At 40.1% G+C, this 22693-nt stretch overlaps 1 protein-coding gene across 1 annotated transcript in view; it reads right to left on the reverse strand.

The window, feature by feature from the left end:
• Positions 1-22358, reverse strand: part of gmds (GDP-mannose 4,6-dehydratase) — a 197952-nt gene extending 175594 nt beyond the window's left edge. The window contains exon 1 of the mRNA XM_006797833.3: positions 22111-22358. Coding sequence (XP_006797896.1) covers positions 22111-22209 — 99 coding nt within the window. The 5' untranslated portion in view covers positions 22210-22358. The remainder of the gene's footprint in view (positions 1-22110) is intronic.
• Between the last annotated feature and the right edge of the window lie 335 nt (positions 22359-22693).

Genomic DNA, 22693 nt, shown 5'->3' on the forward strand with positions numbered 1-22693 from the left:
CTCTCAGTAGTCAGTAACAGTAAAGCCATGACTGGGGAAATAAAAATGAATTAACACTGTTATTCTTTTTTCCCGTTAAAGAGGGTGAGGGGAGATGGACCTTTGCTTGTTAAAGGAATGTGAGATGTTGAAAATGACTTTCCAAGGCCGCTGAAAGTTGTCTCTCCAGGGCCGGATTCAGGTAAAGGTCAACGGACTACTTTTATTCCCTACCATGAAATATTTCTCAGGTTTCTGCTTAAGTTTGCTTCAGTGCAAATCATCACATGGCAACAGAAATTCCTCTTATATCTGTACGCTACATGTGACACACACACACACCACTGATATCTAGGTCATGGACAGGTTATATTATTTCCCTTACTTAGATAAAGCAGAACAAATACATGGAAGAGTGGGACGTAAAAGGACTATGAGTAAAGGAAGAGGTAACGAGAGCAGAATCTTCTCGTGTCATGTCATATCGATATAACATTTATAATACATTGAAAATGTTGAAAGTTTGACACAAACTCTGTTTCCTTTAATATTAAATTGACTAGATTAGAATATCTTGGAAATAGTAGTTAAAAATCCTAGAGTGTTGTATTAAAAAAATAAAATTCCCAGATTACATCTTTATTCCTTTTATCTGTAGGCAATAACTTTACAGTCTACGAGCTTTATAACAGAGTACTGACAAATTCCATCTGTATGATCTTCAGTACAGTCAGAAAACAGGAGCTGTCCTTTATACTAAACTAATCCAGTGATGCTGTACGTTAGACACTCTTTGCATCTAGAATGCTGGTTGGCTAAAGAGGCTAAGACTTGAAACTGCTAGTGTGACATCGCCATCAGCATCTCATCACACATCTCAGAACAGATCTGACCAATTCCAGCCACTCCATTTGTAAACAAGCGCGCTGTAACACAAAACACGCACTGGTACTGAATACACAAATAGTATAATAACACTATAACATCAGGACCAGCTCGCTGTCGCTTGATGTTGACCTGTGCTCACAATGTGCTCGCACTAATCAACTAGCGGAAAAGTGAGAAAACACTAGAGTCCAATGGTGTGCACCATCTTTATTTTGTTATCCCTGTAAGAAACACCTAACGATAAATGTGAAGTAATGTGCAACCATCTGGAGCCACCCCCCATTCCTTAATATTTTTCTAAGAAAATGGCAAACAAATGCAGTGATTTATTAAAAGTGTGCAAATGATGCAAATACTTAAGTTGTTACTTTGTAATCATTTTACAAATAATTATAGCTCTTGGCGGTAAGTTATTTTTCTGAACCTACTAATAAACTGACAAAACTGACTACAGCAAACAACACAATACTTAACATCTAAATACATTAATACATTCATATAAAAAAAGAGAGAGAGAAAATCATTGAAACATTAAAAATGAACTTTGGTTAAACTGTGGTATTAGTTATGCTAAAATAAGGGGTGTGGGATTATGATATTATTTTATGCCATGTTAGACCCCTAATTAAAGATTGTGAATTATTATGTAGTTTCAGTTTGCATTATGCTCCTGAACTAGAAGAAGGTGATAATTATTACATTTGGTAAACTGATTTGCATTACATTAGACTGTTGATTTATTGTGAATGAATGATATTGTTTTATGATGCATTATACTGCTGAGTTATAAGAAATACTGTTCACAGAAAGTCATCGTCTCATTTGTCTGATTAGAAGAGAACAGAGCATACTGCCCCATTTCATCAGGAGCAGATAAACAGGGAGCCAAGGTCGTAGCTTAGGCGCTGTGTGAGAAAGAATGTTTAGGCTCTGATGATTAGGAGGGGGCCACTAGAGGCTATAAGAGTTTGATCAAGGCTCCACCATTTTGAGATCTGATGCTGTCTGTGTATGGTGTCCATCTCCCACGCGTGTGTTCATTAAATCATCGTTTGACTTGACCCGGCCGGACCAGTGTTGTTATTTTGGTTTTCCTCTTGTATCCATTCCCAATATTTGAATCCGTAACAGTTTTGGGGGCTCGTCCGGGATGGAAGTTTTGGAGGTTTGGACGGTCCGAGGTGGTTGAACGGGCAGGCACGAGCCAGTGGTCTGACGTGAGTGGGCAAGCCGGCACATTTAAAGGTGAGGCACAACCTGTTGAATGTAAATCCAAACTGTGCCAAATTGGACTGTATAAATTAAAAGTCTACTCACTGAAATTACTGGTGAAGGCCTGTTTTGATTTTGATGAAAAATCTCATGAGTTTTGAAACTTGAAATAAGCTTAAAAGTAATAATACTGGGTTAGAGGCCCAATGTAAAGGAAAATAATACTGAGTTAGAGGCTCAAGGTAAAGGAAAATAATACTGAGTTAGAGGCTCAGGTAGTTTGATAGGGAATTGGTCATTTTGTGAGTTAGAGGCTCCATTGGTTTAAAGGATTGCATCTGTGTTGGCCATGTTGAGAGTTAGAGGCTCCATTGTTCATAACGTTGCATCTGCGTCAGTCATACTCTTGTTTTAGAGAGTTGACGGCGGTTTAAAAGTATTATAAATTTTGTGAGAACGGTGGTTAGAGGCCACTAGGAGGCGCAGTGCTCAGAGGTAACGCTTGCCAAGGCCGGGGACGCCTAGGCCTTGTCCTCTTTGAGGGATAGTCAGTTGGTCACTGTGGAGCTTGGGGCACTCCAGAATAACTAGTGGTTGCACCACTTACCGTGTTGAACGGTATCTGCGCTTTTTTGGACACTTTAAATTGAGTTAGGGACTTTAGAGATGAGGCCAGATACAGTTAGAGGCTGATACTGGTTAATTGATTACAAAAAAGTTGGACTTTCTTCGGTTGGACCCGTTATCTTAAATTTGTCAAAATTGTGTAGGCGCTAAAACTTTCAGGCCTGAGAGTGATTGTAAATATAAGACGTCTTTGTAAAATAAGATAGAGAGTTGAGTGTGAAACGAGTGTGTGAACATGCAAATGAGGTGGCTGCTGTGAAGCCCACAGAGGACTTCCTGTTTAGCGTGTTATTGAGTTTTATAAGTATAATTTGCAAATAATGATACATGCCTGTAATTAAAACGCTGATTTTGCTGATTATAATATTACAAATAAAGTTTTGAATGACTACGGTGAATGTTTGATGTTTGGCTGAGTTTTGATATGGGAGAGACGGCTTCGCAGCTGTTGGGGGTAAGTGACCGGAAACTTGCATGCCCATAAAAGGCAACTGCCTGACTGTGTGAACTATGCACCAAGAGAGAGAATAAAATCTAGGTGGATGAATTAAATGGATGTTGTAAGAAAAATAGTAAATGAATGTTTTAGTCTCTTAATACAGGTGGATTTCTCTCAACCAGGAGACCTGAGTACAGCAGCAAAAGGATAGATTAATAAAATTGGGACGACACACATGCCAAGCTCTGGCTCAAAATTTTACAGGTTGACCTATCACTTTGTCCCCACCCGAAAAAGAAGCTTAAAGGACATCTTCTCCTCCAGTTATCGGCTACCATCACTGGAAATTTTCAGGCAAGTTTTTCACTGAATTGTTTTTGGCACCATGTGTCCCTGAATCTCACAAGCAAGCTCTAATTCCTGGCTGAAGACATGGAATGCTGTTATTTAAGGTGGGAAATCAAAATTTGGGAAACAAAATTAAAAACATACACAATTAGAGAAATGCCTTGTTTGAGAAAAAAGTTAAAATATCCCACCCACAAACGCACATACACGCAATGAAGAAACAGCTTACATTCATGAACACGTGAAGATTTTCCAGCAAGTTTAAAGCAGCGAAACTTAACATACACCTGATGTTAAATGATAAAGTCTATCCACTACTAACAATTAAACTCTCTGGGTTGCAGGACAACAACTTGACTTCAAAATGACAGACACTGGTAAATCACAAACCAGTGATGAAATAATAAATTTAGTGGTTAAAAGAGTCGAATTGTGACATGTTTTTTTTTCTGATTGAATAATACAAGAGATTACTGAATGAAATAAAATTCCTTTTTTGAATTATTAAACATGATCTTAAGAATTTTAACGTGTACCTGTGTTGTCCTGTCAACTTGGTGGGTTATGAGTTGATTATATAGTGAGAAAAAACAAAAAAAAGGGGGGGGAGAAGGCTGACACAGGGCCTGGCCCCTCTCTGAATAACATAGCCAAAACAACATCATTTTCAAACAACATCATTTTCCTGTTCGTCTGTTTTTGTTTTGTTTTTGTTTTTTCTCTTTATGTTTAATTACAGGCTGCTTTGTCGGCCCGGAAAGCCGAGGCTGACCTGGACTCCTGCTCTCCCCTCTACCATCTTGGCTCTCCCTTCTACCATCTTTGATGTGACCCTGACCAAATGCTACAGCAGCTGGACTCACAACAACAGCCTGAGAATGTCAACAGTGCTGCAGGAAAGAGATCTCATGCAGCGGAGACGGAGAACGTTAAATCCAAGGCCCGTTTCACTACACGGGGGAGATTTCCAGACAGCTTCAGCTGACAGAGCTGTGACGAGACGCCTATTAAGCCCGGATGAAAAGTGAGGCCGAGCAAAAAATGCTGACCTTAACAACACTGCATTAAACCTGTGCAGGACAGTGACGGACCAACATGGAGGATCGGGCAGCAAAAAGGGCGTGCCAGAGACACGAGGAGTAACTGAGGTCAGAAGGCACCTCAGATTGGACAAAAGCAGCAGAAGAACATAAGCTGAAGGCACAGGTGTCGGGGCTCAGCCAGGAGCTGACCTCTGAGAAGAGCCGGACAGCAGGGCTGCAGAAGGCCGTGGAGCAAAGCAAGGAAAACATCAATAAACTTCAATCTGACGTGTACGGAAAAGACTCTGAGGTTTCTGTCCTCAGTGAGAGCTCAAGACATCAGAGCAGAAACTGAGCATGGCTCAGGAGGAGCTGGCTGCTAATCGAACCCATCAGTCAGGCTTAGAGTCCCAGATACAGGACTTTAAATCAGGCCGGAGCTTGCTGGAGCAGGAGGTTGCCAAACCTGACGAGAAGCTCCAACAGCAGGAGCAAACCCTGAAAGACCTACAGAAGCAAAAAGGGTCAAGTTAAGGAGGAGCTGGACAAGGAGAAGATGCAGGACACTGGAGAAAAGGACTGGCTCAATTGGGGTCAGAACCAGTATGGAGAGAACTTTGGGCAGCAGCACCAATGGACCCAAACGGACTGAAAAGGAGGAGGGCAGGACCCCAGAGCACGCTTCAGGCCATGGTTTACCCAGAACACCAGAACAGGAAAGTGATGAACACAAACACACACACACAAACACACACATCTACATACACTGACTCAGAATCAAGAGAAACACACATATGAACACATATGCACTTGTTGATTGACTGAGAAATGACACACACGCACGCACACAAATCAAAATGCTGATTCAATTCACGGAGAAGTGATCCACACACACACACATGTTTGTGCAGTGAAGAGTGATACACACACGCTGATGCAATGAAGAATGCTTTACTAACAAATGCTATGCTGATACGCAAAATGCTGCACACAAACGTCCAAATACAGAATTTGTTACAACAACAAGAAGCCATTGATTGTTAATTGGTTAAATGCATTTCATGTCACCCAGAGGGCATTTGTGCAGATTTAGGGGACAGGGTCTAGAGCAGTTTGGTTATGAAAACAATGTCTGTGAGTGATGTCTGTTTATGGCTCAAGGCCTCAACTGAATTGTTTACTGTGCTTCACACAGCCTGATAAGGAGCAGTGGTACAGAGTGAAAATTATGAATTAACGGTGTGAGCCTTATTTCGGAGCGCCACATTTTTGTGATTGAGATTTAATTGAAGGAGGAACACACTGAAAAAAAAAAAAAAGAAGAAGAAAAGGGGGCCAGCCCTCGGATTTACGTAAGCATCCTACATGTATTTAACACAATTGCCTCAGGCTTTAAAGATCTGTACAAAATTCAACAGGAAATCATAGCTTCCCTGTATTTCCTACATTGTTGGCATGCTGGTGAGTGCTGTTGCTCCACAGTAAGAAGGTCCTGGGTGCAGGTCCACAGTCTGGCTAGTTTGCAGTGGTTTCTCTCTGGGTATTCTGGTTTCCTGCCACAGTGAAAAGTCATGCAGCTGTTAGAGCTAGGTTAATTGATGATTCTAAATTATCCGTGAATGCAAGTGTAAATGGTTGTTTGTTTCTAGGTGATAGACTGGTGACCGGTTCGGGGTGCACCCTGCCTCGTAACCTATCACTTTAGAGTTATTTCCCAGCCCTCGTGCAATTAGGATAAAGATAGGAGGATGGTAGTTGTTGTAGACCCATTCAATTTTTATGGTAACCAGAATTTAGACTTTGTTGAACCGTAGGCAATATGAAGACAACATGTAGTATTTAAGGGACCAAGTAGAATTTGGATAAAAGTTATTGAATAGTGTTGAAATAAAATGACAGAATTGTGAAGGATTAAAATATTCCAGGAGCTCAACTTACTCCATCTGAACATGTCTTAATCGTGTAATATGAACTCAAAATGCACAGGTTAACTGAAAATGAAAAGGTTGTGTTGATTTAACTCAGTTGTTTAAGTTTTTACCAAAGCAAAACATTTGTGTGCAACTAGTGTCCACTATTGAATCAAATAAGTCCAACGTGTTTTTTGTCAGTGCAAAAGAAGTTACGGTACCTGTATGCCTACACTATATTGTCCCGGGAAGGAGGAAAACTTTCTGGTGAAGTTTTGGTTGATTTTGGGTTTTGCTTAACACTAGGTTGATTTTATCAGTGAGGTTTGGATTGTTTTCTTTCTCTAAGAGAGAGAAAGATGGTTTTATGCTTGGACATGTTTCCAACGGGCCCCAGTATTTGTTATTATATGAGTATTATATTGGTTACGTTTGTCTTTGCTTTTGTTACAGTGCACTGAAATAAGAACATCTGAGAGGAGTGATCCACCGGTGGTGATATTTTGGTATTTTGTGAGTTCCTGATTTAACAAATCAGCTCTTTAATCCAGGCCTGAGAGATTGAACTTTAAAGCGCTATAAAACATGATTACTAGAAACAGTCGCAAAGTATTTTTCTCCATAATTATAATGGGCTCTGGAGAAATTCACTTATATGGGACATTGATCACATGAGAAGTCCTGAGCCTAAAAGGATTGCAGCGAGTCAATCCAGTCAAAAAAAACAAGGAACTGTTTTCCTTTAAAATGATGACGTCATCTTGCTGGTGATGGAGCCTCGAATAGGTTGCGTGTGAGACTCCATTATCAGCAATATCTGGTATGAATGTGTGTGAATGTATGCATGTGACTGGACTGTGATGGACTGACGACTAAATGTTTAAACTGACTTGACACTGAGACAAAAACGATACCGACTTTAGGATTAGTACATGTCTACAAACAATTCACCCAGCTTGTAAAAGAAGGGTGGATGTTTTGTCTCGCTTTGTTTTGTTTTTGCAGGAGTAGGAGGACAGAGACTAGGGGGGGAGGCTGTAGCTTCACATGAGTGTGAACTGCAGACTTAACCCTTTGGTTGCTAATTTTGAGCTACTGATGTTTCCATCAAGAAAATTGTGTTTTATTAGCTGTGTTTCGATTAATGCAGCACATTATATTGTTGGGAATGTTAAATGCTAAAGTGAAGAGAAGCTTTGATTTCACTCATGACTGAACATGTTATTATTAACCATAGCGGGCCACTGTAAAAAGTCAATCAATTTTGATAGAAAAAGCAAGAAAAAACTCTATTGATACCTACACAGCAAATCCAGCATGTCCAAATTAACACTGTCAGATTTGATTTCAACACTTTTAAAGTGTCTATATGGGTGGACACCAGAGAGTGTTAATTTGACTCTTTTTGGAGAGTTGGTACGTTAACTCTGATTTAGTGTTAAACACCAAATCTCTCTGGAGTTGATAATTTGGCACTTGGTGTTAAGAGTTTATATATTAACTCTCAAAGAGTATTTTAGTTTAGCTACGTAAGAGTTATCTTCTAATTAATTCTAAAAAGCGGGAATTTTACTGTTCTGAACTTCTAGAAATTTCTTTTGGAAATAAACATTTACTAAAAAGGCACAATGGTTTTTGAAAAACATTTATTCTGAACTGTGCACCACAATTTCAAAACATTTTCTGAAAGATGTAACAGTGTACATGTTCTCACTTTCATTAGAATTTAGTTTATCAAAAGGTCTGACATAGGTGAGCTGGTAAATGCAAATAACAGCATTCTCATCACTTATTTCAATAAATACAAAATACAATATGCATGTCCTTCATTCATCACTTTGTGGAACTTCAACGCACTTGTGCTCTCCCACATATTCGATCTTAACAAGCATATCCTATGTGGAGATTGAATAAAAATTAGTTGACACTAATTAAGGGCACAAATCAATTGCAGCACAGTAAAAAAAAAAAAAAAAAAAAAAAAGGAATCCTTTTTGAGCCATTACTTGTGTAAAGTATTTTCCCAAAAGACAAGGACACAGACAACAGGTAATACTGAACTAAATGTAAAACCTAAACCTTTTTCATTTTTACCTAAAACCGTGTGCACAAAACTCTGGAGGAATCTAAATGCTAACGTAGAACTCAGTCGGGACTTGGGACATCTGCTACTGCTGTTTGCTCGTTTTTATGGGAGATCGTTTTCAGGCTTCAAGTAGCACCATTATATCAACATTTCACATTCTAGACATTGTTTTAAGTGTATTTGACCAAGAAATTTGACTGAAAATTCACATGCAAGCTTTTTTTTTCAAGGCTGTGGTATTTGCCCGCAAACAATACCTTTCAGCTAGCTAAAACAGAATATTATGCTATCAGCGAGCAACATGGCTAATGCCTTTCACACAGCTTTGTCTCAACTCCAAAGAGCCACAGAAGTAAAAGCTAATAACAATAATTGAAACAATCTTTGAAAACATGACTTACCAAGCATGGCAAACAACTCAAATATGTAGAGCAAAATGTTTTGAAACGGCTTCACTTCCGCTTCGATTGGAGCCGTGCTGGGGGCGGAGTCTGTGAATTTACTCTATTGGTGTCATAGCCCCTGTAGGAGTTAAGAGTTAAGAGGTCAAGAGTTAATGTTTCCATTGTAACACCTCCAGATTTGAAATAGAAACACTCATTTTTAACACTCGATTTTAACTAGTATAATTTTATACCTGAGAGTTACATTAAAAGAATGTGACTCTACTTAGAGTAAAATTAACTCTAAGACTACTAACACCAAAACATTTAACACTTTTGAATTTGCTGTGTATGAATAACAGGGGAATGATAGACTTGTCACATTCAAAATAGAGATATGTAATGACAAACATTGGTCCACGTCATTTAGGTTCTCCATTGAAATAGTCAATAATTTAGAAAAGTAAGATAGAACCGACAGGGGCATGTGGTGCTGCACAAGAACAAGAGCAAAATAAAGAAAAATTATTGTGTTTAGCTTTGATAAATTAAAATTAAAATGTACCATTACACTCAGAGGATCAATATGAAATTCAATATATGCTAATTTTGTATGAAGTACATGACTGATAACTGTTCTGTCCTGAGCTTTTGTTTTTACAGCACCCACTTGACCACACCAACAGTTTCTCGCCACCAAAAGCGGGTACTTGCAAAGAATAGGGAGGAATATCATCAGAAGTGGGAAAGGTAAGCCCGGATGGGGGTGATAATGTAACACACCCAAAGAAAGATTTTAGGTCTGACCAACCGTCTCAGTCGTGGGCAAAACGATGACAGTCAATAAAATTCTAAAAGATAATTTAGTGACAAAAAATATCAAGAGATAAAAGATAAAACAGTCCAGTGTCCCATTCATGAATCAAATAAAAACACACAGTCCCAAGGCCAGAGCCAGCTATGCCACACGGCCAGTTGCACTCAACATGTTGCCTTTAACAGGGGTAGAAGTTGTCCTTGGAGACCCACTACCCTGAAAGCATATAGCCAGTGATCACTCGAACCTGTGCAACTATGCTGCCTTTAGGCTGTGGCATATAATAGGCCCTGGCCTGAACAGAGAGACAAAATGACACAGCAGTGTTTGTAGTGTGGGCTATAAGTAGACCAGTGTATCAGTGCAATCAAGTACACCTGCCTCTAATTAGTCCAACCCCATTCCAGCCATTGGCTAACCAAAAATGTGACACACGCACAAAAAACCACTCCCAACCCAGTGCAACTTCACACAATAATATGGAGCTGAATTAACACAGGCACACTAGTCTACCATGTTACAATAACACCATTAATTTCACGTATGGTCAAATTCTTAAAACTTGACCCCAAACATGAAAAATTCTTCAAACATTTAGAGACAGAGTGGACTTCTAGATAAACATAATGCAACAAACCACATAAGGATGGAGCGTTGGAATTAATAAGATGGTGAAAAAACACGCAGGAAAAATGTTGATCATGTTGATTATGTTTATTCCAGTGTGCAGGGATTGGTTAATCTGACCAGGAAATGTTATAAATGGATTGTCGGAACAATCAGCGTTAAAATCACCTTTGACAGTCCAGACTAAGATGGCGTTGGACATCTTCAGGGCGGAAAAGGGTTGGTGTGACCAAGGTGTGGTTTGGCTTGTTGTATGTATATTTCATAATGATACAGCTCTGGATGGACCAGTTACCAGGGCATGGAAGGAGGACAGACTCATTAAATGAGGAGAAGGAATTTTCTGGGATTGGAGATCCTGTGGGTGAGTGGTTGACTAAAAGCATGCATAAAATAAAAGCTATTTTTTGTTATTGATTGGTAATAGATTGATAATTGGCCACATTCACAGTTGTATTGACTTGTAGTGGACGTAGTCTACTTCATGTTTAAGTACTCTAATTAACAGATTGAAAATAGTGACATTAAAGGAAGAATATGCAGCGCCACCCTGTCAAATGCCAGTGCCGGTGTGGCTCAGTGATGAATCAGGTGAGCTTCATGGCTGAATCAAAACATAGAGGCCCCTGCTGTGGTCAGTAAGGGATAAAAAGGGTGTGTTTTACTGTTATTTTAGCATCAGCATTATTGTTACATCAGAATCATATAACAAGCATTGCATTGAACATTTATTGAAGCTATTGACATATTAACATTTGTATTACAGTGATTGTTATAACCTGATGATAATCTTCTATTTACAGGTGTCAAAAGTAGTCAACAAGTTCATGTTGAAGTGAAGTTCATATTAATACCGGTTTTGTTTGTAGACAATTGGGAAGACGCAGGCTCTGGGCGGAGCCAGGAGTTGAACAGATCTAACATGACTCTTAAATTGATTTCATTCCCTAACACAGGATAACAAGATTGGAGCAACGACACTGGATAGGAGAAAGTCTGATACTTTCTAAGATATGAGGTCACTAACCTGTTCTTTTAATTTTCTAGCTTCATTGAATGGACACATGTTAGAATTAGAAATGGCTGCTTTGTCTTTGATGTCTTTTATTAGAATGAGTGGTTTTAATCATTTTCATACATATCTTGCAAATGTGCTTATAATGAGTTGGCACTCGGTCTTTTGAAGGTCATAAGCTTCGTTCGGCGATAGTCCGGACTGATAAAGTGTAAGAAATGCCTTGAGTGCAGCGGGTTACATGCAAACACGCTTACACACACATACACTAAATTAGGATAAGTCCTTGGGACATTCTGAATGTTCTAAACCAATTCTGAATCACCAAAAGATCAGTAGACAGCAACATTAGATTGTTAGAGCTAGGAAGAGAGGTGTTTTGGTTTTCTGTCTCTTACAGAGAAAGGAACAGACACCAGACGAGGTCACAGATATACGAGGATCCTTCGCAGCAGAGACAGACACGGTGACTGCGGAAACATCAACTGGGTTCAAGTGTCATGGCATTTTGGGCTCCAGTTAGTCACCTAAAAAGGATGGATCCAATAAACACAGCAATAATCATGAAGGGGTTAACGGAAATCCAGGAACACCACACCAACGACGTTCGAGAGGCTGTTGGTCATAAGGAGAACACCTTTCTGTTCCTTTTCCTGGGGAACACAGCTGTGATCCCAGAATACACAGATCATTGTTTGAAATCGGGGCAGAATAATCCCCTGATCTGTGCAACGACTGAAGGGTTGTCTAACCCCTGAGGTTGAAGGAAACAAGAGCAGAGGATCACCCGACTGGAAGACACTGGTGCCTACAGCAATAAAATAAAGGTTAAAAGCTCCTCGGACAGAGGTTCTAGTCTGAGTACGTTTGAAGGGTATAAGGTAGCACCGAAATAAAGCTGTGGGAGAACTGGGGAGTGATGGGAGTATCATCTGTACCTACCGTTGTTGTTGTAATAAAAGTTTTTCTTGCATCTGAACTGCGTAAACACAGAGGTCATCTCACATATGGTTCACCCAACAGGGGGACAAAAGGCCTCAGGAGTAAGGAGAAATGAACCCGGCAACACTGGATTGCAGAGTGTAAGTGAGCTCTTTATGTCTAAAGAGCTCATCAGGGGGAATTGTGGGATTATGATATTATTTTATGCCATGTTAGACCCCTAATTAAAGATTGTGAATTATTATGTAGTTTCAGTTTGCATTATGCTCCTGAACTAGAAGAAGGTGATAATTATTACATTTGGTAAACTGATTTGCATTACATTAGACTGTTGATTTATTGTGAATGAATGATATTGTTTTATGATGCATTATACTGCTGAGTTATAAGAAATACTGTTCACAGAAAGTCATCGTCTCATTTGTCTGATTAGAAGAGAACAGAGCATACTGCCCCATTTCATCAGGAGCAGATAAACAGGGAGCCAAGGTCGTAGCTTAGGCGCTGTGTGAGAAAGAATGTTTAGGCTCTGATGATTAGGAGGGGGCCACTAGAGGCTATAAGAGTTTGATCAAGGCTCCACCATTTTGAGATCTGATGCTGTCTGTGTATGGTGTCCATCTCCCACGCGTGTGTTCATTAAATCATCGTTTGACTTGACCCGGCCGGACCAGTGTTGTTATTTTGGTTTTCCTCTTGTATCCATCCCCAATATTTGAATCCGTAACAGGGGCATACAAAATAAATGGCTCACTGTGTACGTTGGGCTACAGGTAATTTTGCCACTGGTAGGATAAATCAGGTGTAAGACTGCAGCTCTTTACGTTTTCAGACTTAAGAACACAAATCCAAACAAATATGTAAATACACTATATAAAAAAAACAAACAGTCCTAAAACGGCGTTTGCACAATTCTAATAACCCTGAAAGTCGTGACTTGGTATGATCTCTCTTAGGCAAGTTTCTTGTAATTAGTGTTCATGAATAACAGTCAACAAAACCTTTTAAAAGTGGACACAATTGCCAAAATTTGTCAGTTTGTCCCGGGAGCTATTCATTTGAAAAATCCCATTAGGGTTGTGTCTTGCCAGGACGCTTCAACGTACAGACACAGGAGCTGGGGATCAAACTACCAACCTTCTGAATAGTGGACAAAACAACTGTTAGATACAGATATTTCTCTAATAAGTTGGTGAAGATCAAAGAAGAGCTCAAAGGAAATGAAAATTTCATTTAAACCTGCACATAAAAACATCTTTTTGATCATTTTTATTTACTTCAGTGTTTAAGCTTTTTTGTGTGTTCACAATCCTGTTATGAAACACTTAGCTGAAAGCACAAAATTGATGTGAACAAAAGAGTGTAAAGCAAGTATTAATGCACCCTAACAATACACCCTGTATTAGGGCTGTTATATAACGATATATATCGGATGACGATATAAAAACGTCTATCGTTTCATTTTACGCTATCGTTTGTTTCGTCGTGTCGTAAAATAAACTGTTTACAGCAATATTTTTTCATCGTTTTGATGGTCACTGTAGTGGCTTTATTAATTTCTTAAAGGTCTCTCTTTCTCTTATATTTAATATAACCACACTATGGACGGACAAGCGCCTGCTTTTACGTTAGCAACAATAACGGTAAAACCATGCGTAGCTCCGCTGTCCGCTTGTTTGTTTTCCACGTAAACCTTTCACAATAAAGCTCAAGATCCTGTTGAAACTTTTCAAAATAATCTGAATCACGTGAAAGAGTATTCACAGTGCTTACGGATGAGAAGCAAAAACGAGCTGTCAGGTGCTAAAAAATAAACCTTAGACTCAAACGTTAGAACAGGCGTTTCCCCACAGCATGCCGGGTAATAAATACAAAAAAAATGGCGGCCGTTACAACCTATGGCTAAAAATATAGTTTCATGCATCGGTTAAAACACTCGACTCCAGGTACAGGACGCTCAGGTGGGAAAAGTTCACGTACGTCGACTTGCCCGAGATTCACAGAATATTATATTTTTGTGATTTATATCGTTGTCAGGACAATAAATGTCTTATATCGGGAAATTAGATTTTGGTCATATCGCACAGCCCTACCCTGTATTATATTGCTAATGGCAATGAAAAAATTCTGTAGAACACATGTGAGTCATCTGAATGTGCTTTCTGCACTAGTAAACCTGCAGTCGCAAGATTTTCAAAGCTGTCACATGCAAAGTTCGTACAGGTGTTTTTTTTTACACATCAACACTAAATGGATCAGTTCAAAATTATATTTCTGCACTGCAAAGCTACCAAAGCACTGTGTGATCTCAGTGCAAAGCGTGTTCACTTTATCAGAAAAATGCATATTTGGGAAACACCGTAGTGGTGACTTGGCTCGACACTGCTTGGTAATAGGGAAAGTGAGCAAAGTTCCTTTGCTGCGTTTGAGTGATTTGAAAAGACCTTATACATACGCATCATACATATCTGTGATCACACAGCCTCATCCCCCAAGCTGAAGGTTTAGTGCAATAAGAGGCTGTTATGTCGCACAGAAAAACCAACTTACACCTCCACTTTTCGCCCCATTGCACTATAGTGTTCTGTTCACCCCCTGCATCTTCTCCCACATCATTCCTACTAATCTTCCTCCATCTGTTTTTCAGTCCCATAAGTTAGTTCCAAGCAGCTTCATATCAATTACACATTTAGATACTTCATTAAAGATTCCTTTTGCCCTGGTTGTAGTATGCAATGATTTAAAGCCCAAACGTTCCTCTATGACACATAAACTGCAGCCCCACAGATGAAGATGGCCAGCTGTGCTGTGTCAGTAGTGTCAGCGCTCTCATCCACAGCCACAGAGTATTCAATAAAAATCTTTTCCCTTTTCCATCAACTCTGCTTGTAAATCAAAGACCAGATCACATATCCAATCAGCAACAGTATTTGTGCTTAAGCCAACATTTAAAAATGCTTGTGTTTTTCTGTGGACACAAGATGCCGCACACTTTAATCATGGACTATTTCAAAAGCTCTTCCTCCATCTTCTCTGCTACTACAAAACCTGCTTTCACAGCAGCTCTCTGGCTTTGCTTTGATGTGACATCAGATTATCAGATTCTTCTCAAACTTCCAAATTCTGCACCTACTGCTATGTATCCAAGTTTTTGTACTTGTCCCAATGTTGTGTTTCACAGCGCTGTCTTTATTCTTTAATTGCAGCCCTATTAGCTCTACAAACAAGGCACACAGGTTTACTGTCAATGTCAATAAAATGATACTATCCCTCCCTCCTGTTTTCAAAATACACTCTTAGCTTAGCCATTTCTTAGGGACTAACCTAAATGTCAATATACAGTGGGGCAAAAAAGTATTTAGTCAGCCACCGATTGTGCAAGTTCCCCCACTTAAAATGATGACAGAGGTCAGTAATTTGCACCAGAGGTACACTTCAACTGTGAGAGACAGAATGTGAAAAAAAAATCCATGAATTCACATGGTAGGATTTGTAAAGAATTTATTCGTAAATCAGGGTGGAAAATAAGTATTTGGTCACCTCAAACAAGGACAATCCCTGGCTCTCACAGACCTGTAACGTCTTCTGTAAGAAGCTTTTCTCTCCCCCACTCGTTACCTGTATGAATGGCACCTGTTTGACCTCATCATCTGTATAAAAGACACCTGTCCACAGCCTCAACCAGTCAGACTCCAAACTCCGCCATGGCCAAGACCAAAGAGCTTTCGAAGGACACCAGGAAAAGAATTGTAGACCTGCACCAGACTGGGAAGAGTGAATCTACAATAGGCAAGCAGCTTGGTGTGAAAAAATCAACTGTGGGAGCAATCATCAGAAAATGGAAGACATACAAGACCACTGATAATCTCCCTCGATCTGGGGCTCCACGCAAGATCTCATCCCGTGGGGTCAAAATGATCATGAGAACGGTGAGCAAAGATCCCAGAACCACACGGGGGGACCTGGTGAATGACCTGCAGAGAGCTGGGACCAAAGTAACAAAGGTCACCATCAGTAACACACTACAACGGCAGGGAATCAAATCCCGCAGTGCCAGACGTGTTCCGCTGCTGAAGCCAGTGCATGTCCAGGCCCGTCTGAAGTTTGCCAGAGAGCACATGGATGATACAGCAGAGGATTGGGAGAATGTCATGTGGTCAGATGAAACCAAAGTAGAACTTTTTGGTATAAACTCAACTCGTCGTGTTTGGAGGAAGAAGAATACTGAGTTGCATCCCAAGAACACCATACCTACTGTGAAGCATGGGGGTGGAAACATCATGCTATGGGGCTGTTTTTCTGCCGAGGGGACAGGACGACTGATCCGTGTTAAGGACAGAATGAATGGGGCCAAGTATCGTGAGATTTTGAGCCAAAACCTCCTTCCATCAGTGAGAACTTTGAAGATGAAACGAGGCTGGGTCTTCCAACATGACAATGATCCAAAACACACTGCCTGGGCAACAAAGGAGTGGCTCCGTAAGAAGCATTTGAAAGTCCTGGAGTGGCCTAGCCAGTCTCCAGACCTCAACCCCATAGAAAATCTGTGGCGGGAGTTGAAAGTCCGTGTTGCTCGGCGACAGCCCCAAAACATCACTGCTCTTGAGAAGATCTGCATGGAGGAATGGGCCAAAATACCAGCTACTGTGTGTGCAAACCTGGTAAAGACCTATAGTAAACGTTTGACCTCTGTTATTGCCAACAAAGGTTATGTTACAAAGTATTGAGTTGTATTTTTGTTATTGACCAAATACTTATTTTCCACCCTGATTTACGAATAAATTCTTTACAAATCCTACCATGTGAATTCATGGATTTTTTTTTCACATTCTGTCTCTCACAGTTGAAGTGTACCTCTGGTGCAAATTACTGACCTCTGTCATCATTTTAAGTGGGGGAACTTGCACAATCGGTGGCTGACTAAATACTTTTTTGCCCCACTGTATAAACTCTGACTTGAATTCATCCACATACTACTGAGTAGAGCAGGGCGATATGACCAAAAATATTTATCACGATATACATTTGAAAATTTGCGATAACGATATAACTGATGATATAATTGACACTAGACAAAATACTTTACAACTCCTCAACTTTATTAGTGCAAAAAACCCCATCAATGTATTTTCACTTAAACAAGCAGCTGTTTTGTGTGCATTAAAGTTAGATAAAAATGTAACAATGCAAATTCTTTGCTGACAGTTTAACCAAAAGGCATTTCCAGTGGAAACTGGCCGACATATCCTCAGCATAACCATGTATAATATCCACAAAACTTAAAAAGAGGTTATACACACACAATACGGTAATATTATGTTGAAGCACAGTACGTATCACTCCGCGAGGCTCCTGCCTACGATAGCCGTAATGCTCCAACAATCCATCAAGCGGTGCGGTTTCGTAGCGTAGCAAAGTCGTACTAAAACATTTGACAGATTTTCGAGCGCCGTGTACATAAAATCGTTTCGAGGTCAGTAAACAAAACCAGAATTCATACAGAAGGCACACGGGATTATAAGGGGCACTGTCGATTTTCAGAACAATCAAAGGATTGATTTTAAGTGCGCCGTGTTTTCCAAACAACACGGTAATAACAACGGCCCGCTAGCATGCGCTACCAAAAATAGTGCTTTGTTGTTCCACACCACTGAAGTTGCAGCATTTTTACAAACCAATTCTGGTTAATCTGTTTCATTTAACGATCCACTTTCACTCTTCTCATTCTGCGTCGCCGCCATGTGCGTATGTAAACATAGGCACTGCGCATGCGCGTTTTACCCATATTCTATCGCGATATGTCATTTTCCTATCGTTGCCCAAAATTACACCGGTATTACCGTGAACGGCATGATATAGCCCAGCCCTACTACTGAGTTACAAATGCATTATGGGACTGTTGTTTATACAAGTTTGAGTTATATGAGACAAAGATTGCTTTGGGATTTTAACTTTAAATTGTGGACTTTAGAAACTCGTCAGACTGGTGAGCTCCTGTGTTGTAAAATGACAAAACCATACATATGACCAGGATGTAAGCTCTTTATGCAGTGGAGTTGGATTTTTATGCTTTCCAAAGCAACAAGGAGATGAGGTCATGAGGATGGCTTTGGGTAGCAGCTAGAAGAAAGAAAAAAAAACGACCTTCAACAACATTTTGGAAAATACTTCAAGTACTTACTGGCGAGTTAAAATTCTAACACATTTAACTGCTGCAGTTACATGAGACTATACATCCTAGAGGGAAATCTTTGGGTTTTAAGTGGGCTGCAACACTGTAGTTACCCATAAGTAACTGTGCGTGTGTGTGTGGGTGTGGGTGTGTGTGTGGGTGTAGGTGTGTGGGGGGTGGGGGGTGGGGGAGACTGAATACCACCATTACATCTTGGGCACAGGGAAATTGTTGTGGCTTCTTTGACACGCATCAACAGAGAGCAAGGGGACTACACCCTAAAAAATTATGCTTTAAGTGTGTGCATTGCCATGAGATGCAAAGTTTCAAACTGAAGACTGAAATACAAAATTTACTATAATTTAAAATTGAAAAAAAAAATCACAGCACGCTATTAAATGTTACGTAACATAAATAATATACAGTGTGTGTTTGCAGGGAAAAAGATGCAGAAATGTGTGCACGTATCACAGAAAAATGGCTCAGAGTCACACAAGCGTGAATGTGAGCTTGAAGCCATTTATAATTGTTAACATGTTTGATGAGCAGGTGATCCCCATAAAAAGAGTCTGAGAAAATGTCAGGGAACATAGCAGTAGCAGTAACTAAAAATAAAGTTACCATTCTTTGTGTTTGTGAGGATCAGCCACAATAACACACCTTTGCCTAGCTATGTAGCTTCTCTCTGTATTACATCATACAGCTCCAGCAGATCCCAGAAGCAACGTCCGAGATCTCTGTTCAGAAGAGTGCAGTCCTAGGAACAGCAAAGAATTTCCCAGGCCTCTGGTAAAGGACCCGAGCTTCAGGGATAAAGTAGAGTGTGGGGAATGCAATTTTTTTTGTATGTATTTAATTATTTCTTTATTACGATAAAAGGCTGTATTGACTTAATGTCTGAATATAAATGAAATAAAGGTGAATATATTGAATGAAAAGTGATGTTACAGAAGCTCTGGCATCACCTGTTGTTTTAGATGCATAATGTTAAAACACGTCATGTCACAGTGTTACTTCTTGTTCGAGTTGCATGCTTTAAAATAGGCTGTAATAAACTGGCTATGCTTCAGCATCCTATTTGGACCTTTATGTTTTGCACTTCACTTCACTCAGTGATTCATTTCATTTTCTTTTTTCTTTTTACTTTAATGTCTACTTACTGTTAGCTGTTGGCATAAAAAATTACACTGTTAAGTTTGTAAGAAATAAGGAAAATTGGAATTTAATTTTACATAATCTTCCTTTAGGACTGCTAAAGGTTCTACGATGAAGCAGTAGCTACATTTGTCATCTGTAGTAAAACACTGAAGCATCTCTTTTATTAGTTTGGACAGTACATGCATTTTCCATGGAATTGTGTCTTATTTCTATTACTTAGGAATGCTGCACCACCTGCTGACGTAGGGCGTTTCCACATCTCTAGTTCTGTTTACTGTGGTCAACATCAGTTGATGACTTTGTAGACTTGTAGCTTTTCCCCGTCCTTTGTCGTTCACGCAGGGGAAAGATTCAAGTTAAATCCAAGTAAACGCGTCACTGCAAACCATGTGAAAATAGTTGGTCCACTTATATTCATTTATTTATCTATAGAGGCGTATGGACTGCCTATGTGGTGCTTCCACTGCTGGCCGAACCACCATAATTTCCCTATTAGTTAATTAAGAAACACGCCTGACTTAGCTGGTTATCATCACAGCTCAACACCTGTGTGTGTGAAACTGTGTCATGGTGACATTGCTTTGTTCAAAAAGAGCACATGTGCTTCATCCTTAATAAATGCTGACAGTTAAGCTGCTAGATTTGTATCACTCTGGGAATAGGAAACATCCGGCTCCACAGTAAAGAACTTGTTTAATGGGCTGTTGCTACCCGGAGCTTATCTTTCCAGGAAATGATGTGATGATTAAACAGCAGTAAGTTCAGAGGATTTGCAGCTGACCAGTAATGGAAATAATTTATAGTAACTGGTAGTTTTGTCCAAACTAGTCTACAAATTGATGATGTGACACGATGACTTGTGTTTCTAGAGTAGTGTCAACACTGCCTTTCGTTATGGTTTGCTGTGTGCCATTCACGGTCTGCTGTGCGTCTCTGGGAACAACAAATTTTATTGTATTTTACTGTTTATTGCACTGTAATCATAAACTTGTACATATGGGTTACTGTGTAGCATGGTTTGCAGGATTGCTGGTGGCTACTTTCAAGTCTTAAGCAACTTTTTTTTTGTTTACTTTTTTTTTAAAATCTCAGCTTATGGTTTACAGAGTTTAAAGGTTTGAGGTTAATTCTACACAGAGACACCTAAACATTCATGTTCTGTCATTTTTAATTCAAACGTTCACATCACCACATTGTCTGTGACCAGAACAGGTTGAAAAGCTGACAAACCAGAAAGCATGACGAGTTCCACCTGAACTACCTATTTGACTCACTTTATCTGACACCAGTGCGCTGTCACTGGCTGTGTGTGGACTCACAGAGCCAAAAACGTGTCCTCTGACGACATTCTTGAAAACTTGGAAGTATAGTACAAAGACAACTGAATAGAAAGAGCAGAAGCGTTTTCCCTTAAAGCATGAATGAGAAGCAAAATGAATTCCCTTTCTGGGAGAATTTCAATGTAAAATACAGAAAGAGCACATTTTTGGGATGGTGAATTACCGCCTTTCTAGCTCCTGGCAGGTGTAAGTGACACCGGCACACTGGAACTCCCAGAGAGCAGCCATTTGGCTTTTCTACGTTTAAAACCCGCCAACCAGCCAAATGGCTGGTACGCTTTTAGCTAATATCCTGAACTGAACTGTGAACTGCTGCTTTTGTTATGTAAATAAGGTGGTGCTGAGCCGTTAGGGTTAGCCTAACCCTAGGGTTAGGGTTAGCCTAACCCTAACCCACAAGGAAACTTGTGTTTCTGTTTGCCATCTTAGGGAGAAATCAACACACATGGGTGTATTTCCTTTGTTGCTGAGATTTATTGATAAAAACAGTACAAAAAAAACAACAAACAAAAAATGTATGGAGGGTTGTGTCCAAAGCAACTGTTCTTTTCTTGCCTTCTTCCCAGCCATATGAGAGTGAGCCAACTCTCTTGCAAATGTACTTCCCTTGCCAAGATATGGGAAGACATTGCAAATGTACTTGGATTTTAGGTCGCAAGCCACCCAAAACTTGATCCCAAACTTGTCAGGTTTACTTGCTATATACTGCAGGGTTAGGGTTATACTGTGGGTTTCACAGGTTTGCTGAGCAGCAGCCTAGTAAACCCCGCAAGATGACAATTTCATTGACCTCAACAGGAAAGGAGGTTCACAGCTTTTAGCAGCTCCCCACCCCCACACACTAACAAAGAGGCAGTTGGCAGTTAGAAATCAGCAATCATTCACACACCCCCACTTCTCAAGTAACAACCTAATTTACATATGAATTGATGCTAAAAGACTAGCCAGTTTAGATTCCACTTGGCTGACTTGGGCTTAGAAAAGCCTGGGACTTCCAGTGTTAACCCCACGTTTCCTCTCAAAATTAACCACGAACGAGGAGGTACTGACGCTTTCACTAGCAGTGACGATTAAAGTGCGCCACTGGAAAGCAAGGTTTTATAAACTGGGGTTTGTCCATCCCATCCACAGTGCAGTAACCTTACCTGCCCGGTGATGCCGGTGATAACGGCTACTTTCTTCTCCTTCTTCGGCTCTCCATGAACATCGGAGCTAACGGTGGCAGCCTCGAAGCACTGAGCCATCTCTGACCGGGTGAATGTTTACGGTTTGCTGCCTCACTGACCAGCCGGACCCAGCAAAAGGCTTCCGTCAGTTTACCGTCTGAGTACCACCGACCCCCCCGCCGCATCCGTAAACCAAGCTGGAAACCGCTGCACGCTGTTACGTATGAGGAAGCGTGATGAAGTTGGCCAATGGGAACCGAGCGAGAAGAAGCAGTAAAAGACTCTTGCCTAAAGAGAGGAAAGCCTGTGAGCGCTAAATAGTTTTTTCTTGCAACAGCGTCACTAGAAGGACGGAGGGAGAAATGCAACCAATAACTATTGTTTCTAACAGCTAAGAAAAAGACTTTTGAACACTTCGCAAGTATTTGTTCACAATATAGGCCATAGCTCACAAACCTGAGGACAACTGAAACTTTTAAATGTAGTTTGAAAATAAAACATTTTAGTGTCGTGATCCTGATTATTTTATGTTTTGTTTATATATAGGCAGCACAGTGTGATT

The sequence above is a fragment of the Neolamprologus brichardi genome, chromosome 17 (assembly GCF_056152115.1).
Source record: "Neolamprologus brichardi isolate AB-2024 chromosome 17, ASM5615211v1, whole genome shotgun sequence".
Taxonomy (NCBI): domain Eukaryota; kingdom Metazoa; phylum Chordata; class Actinopteri; order Cichliformes; family Cichlidae; genus Neolamprologus; species Neolamprologus brichardi.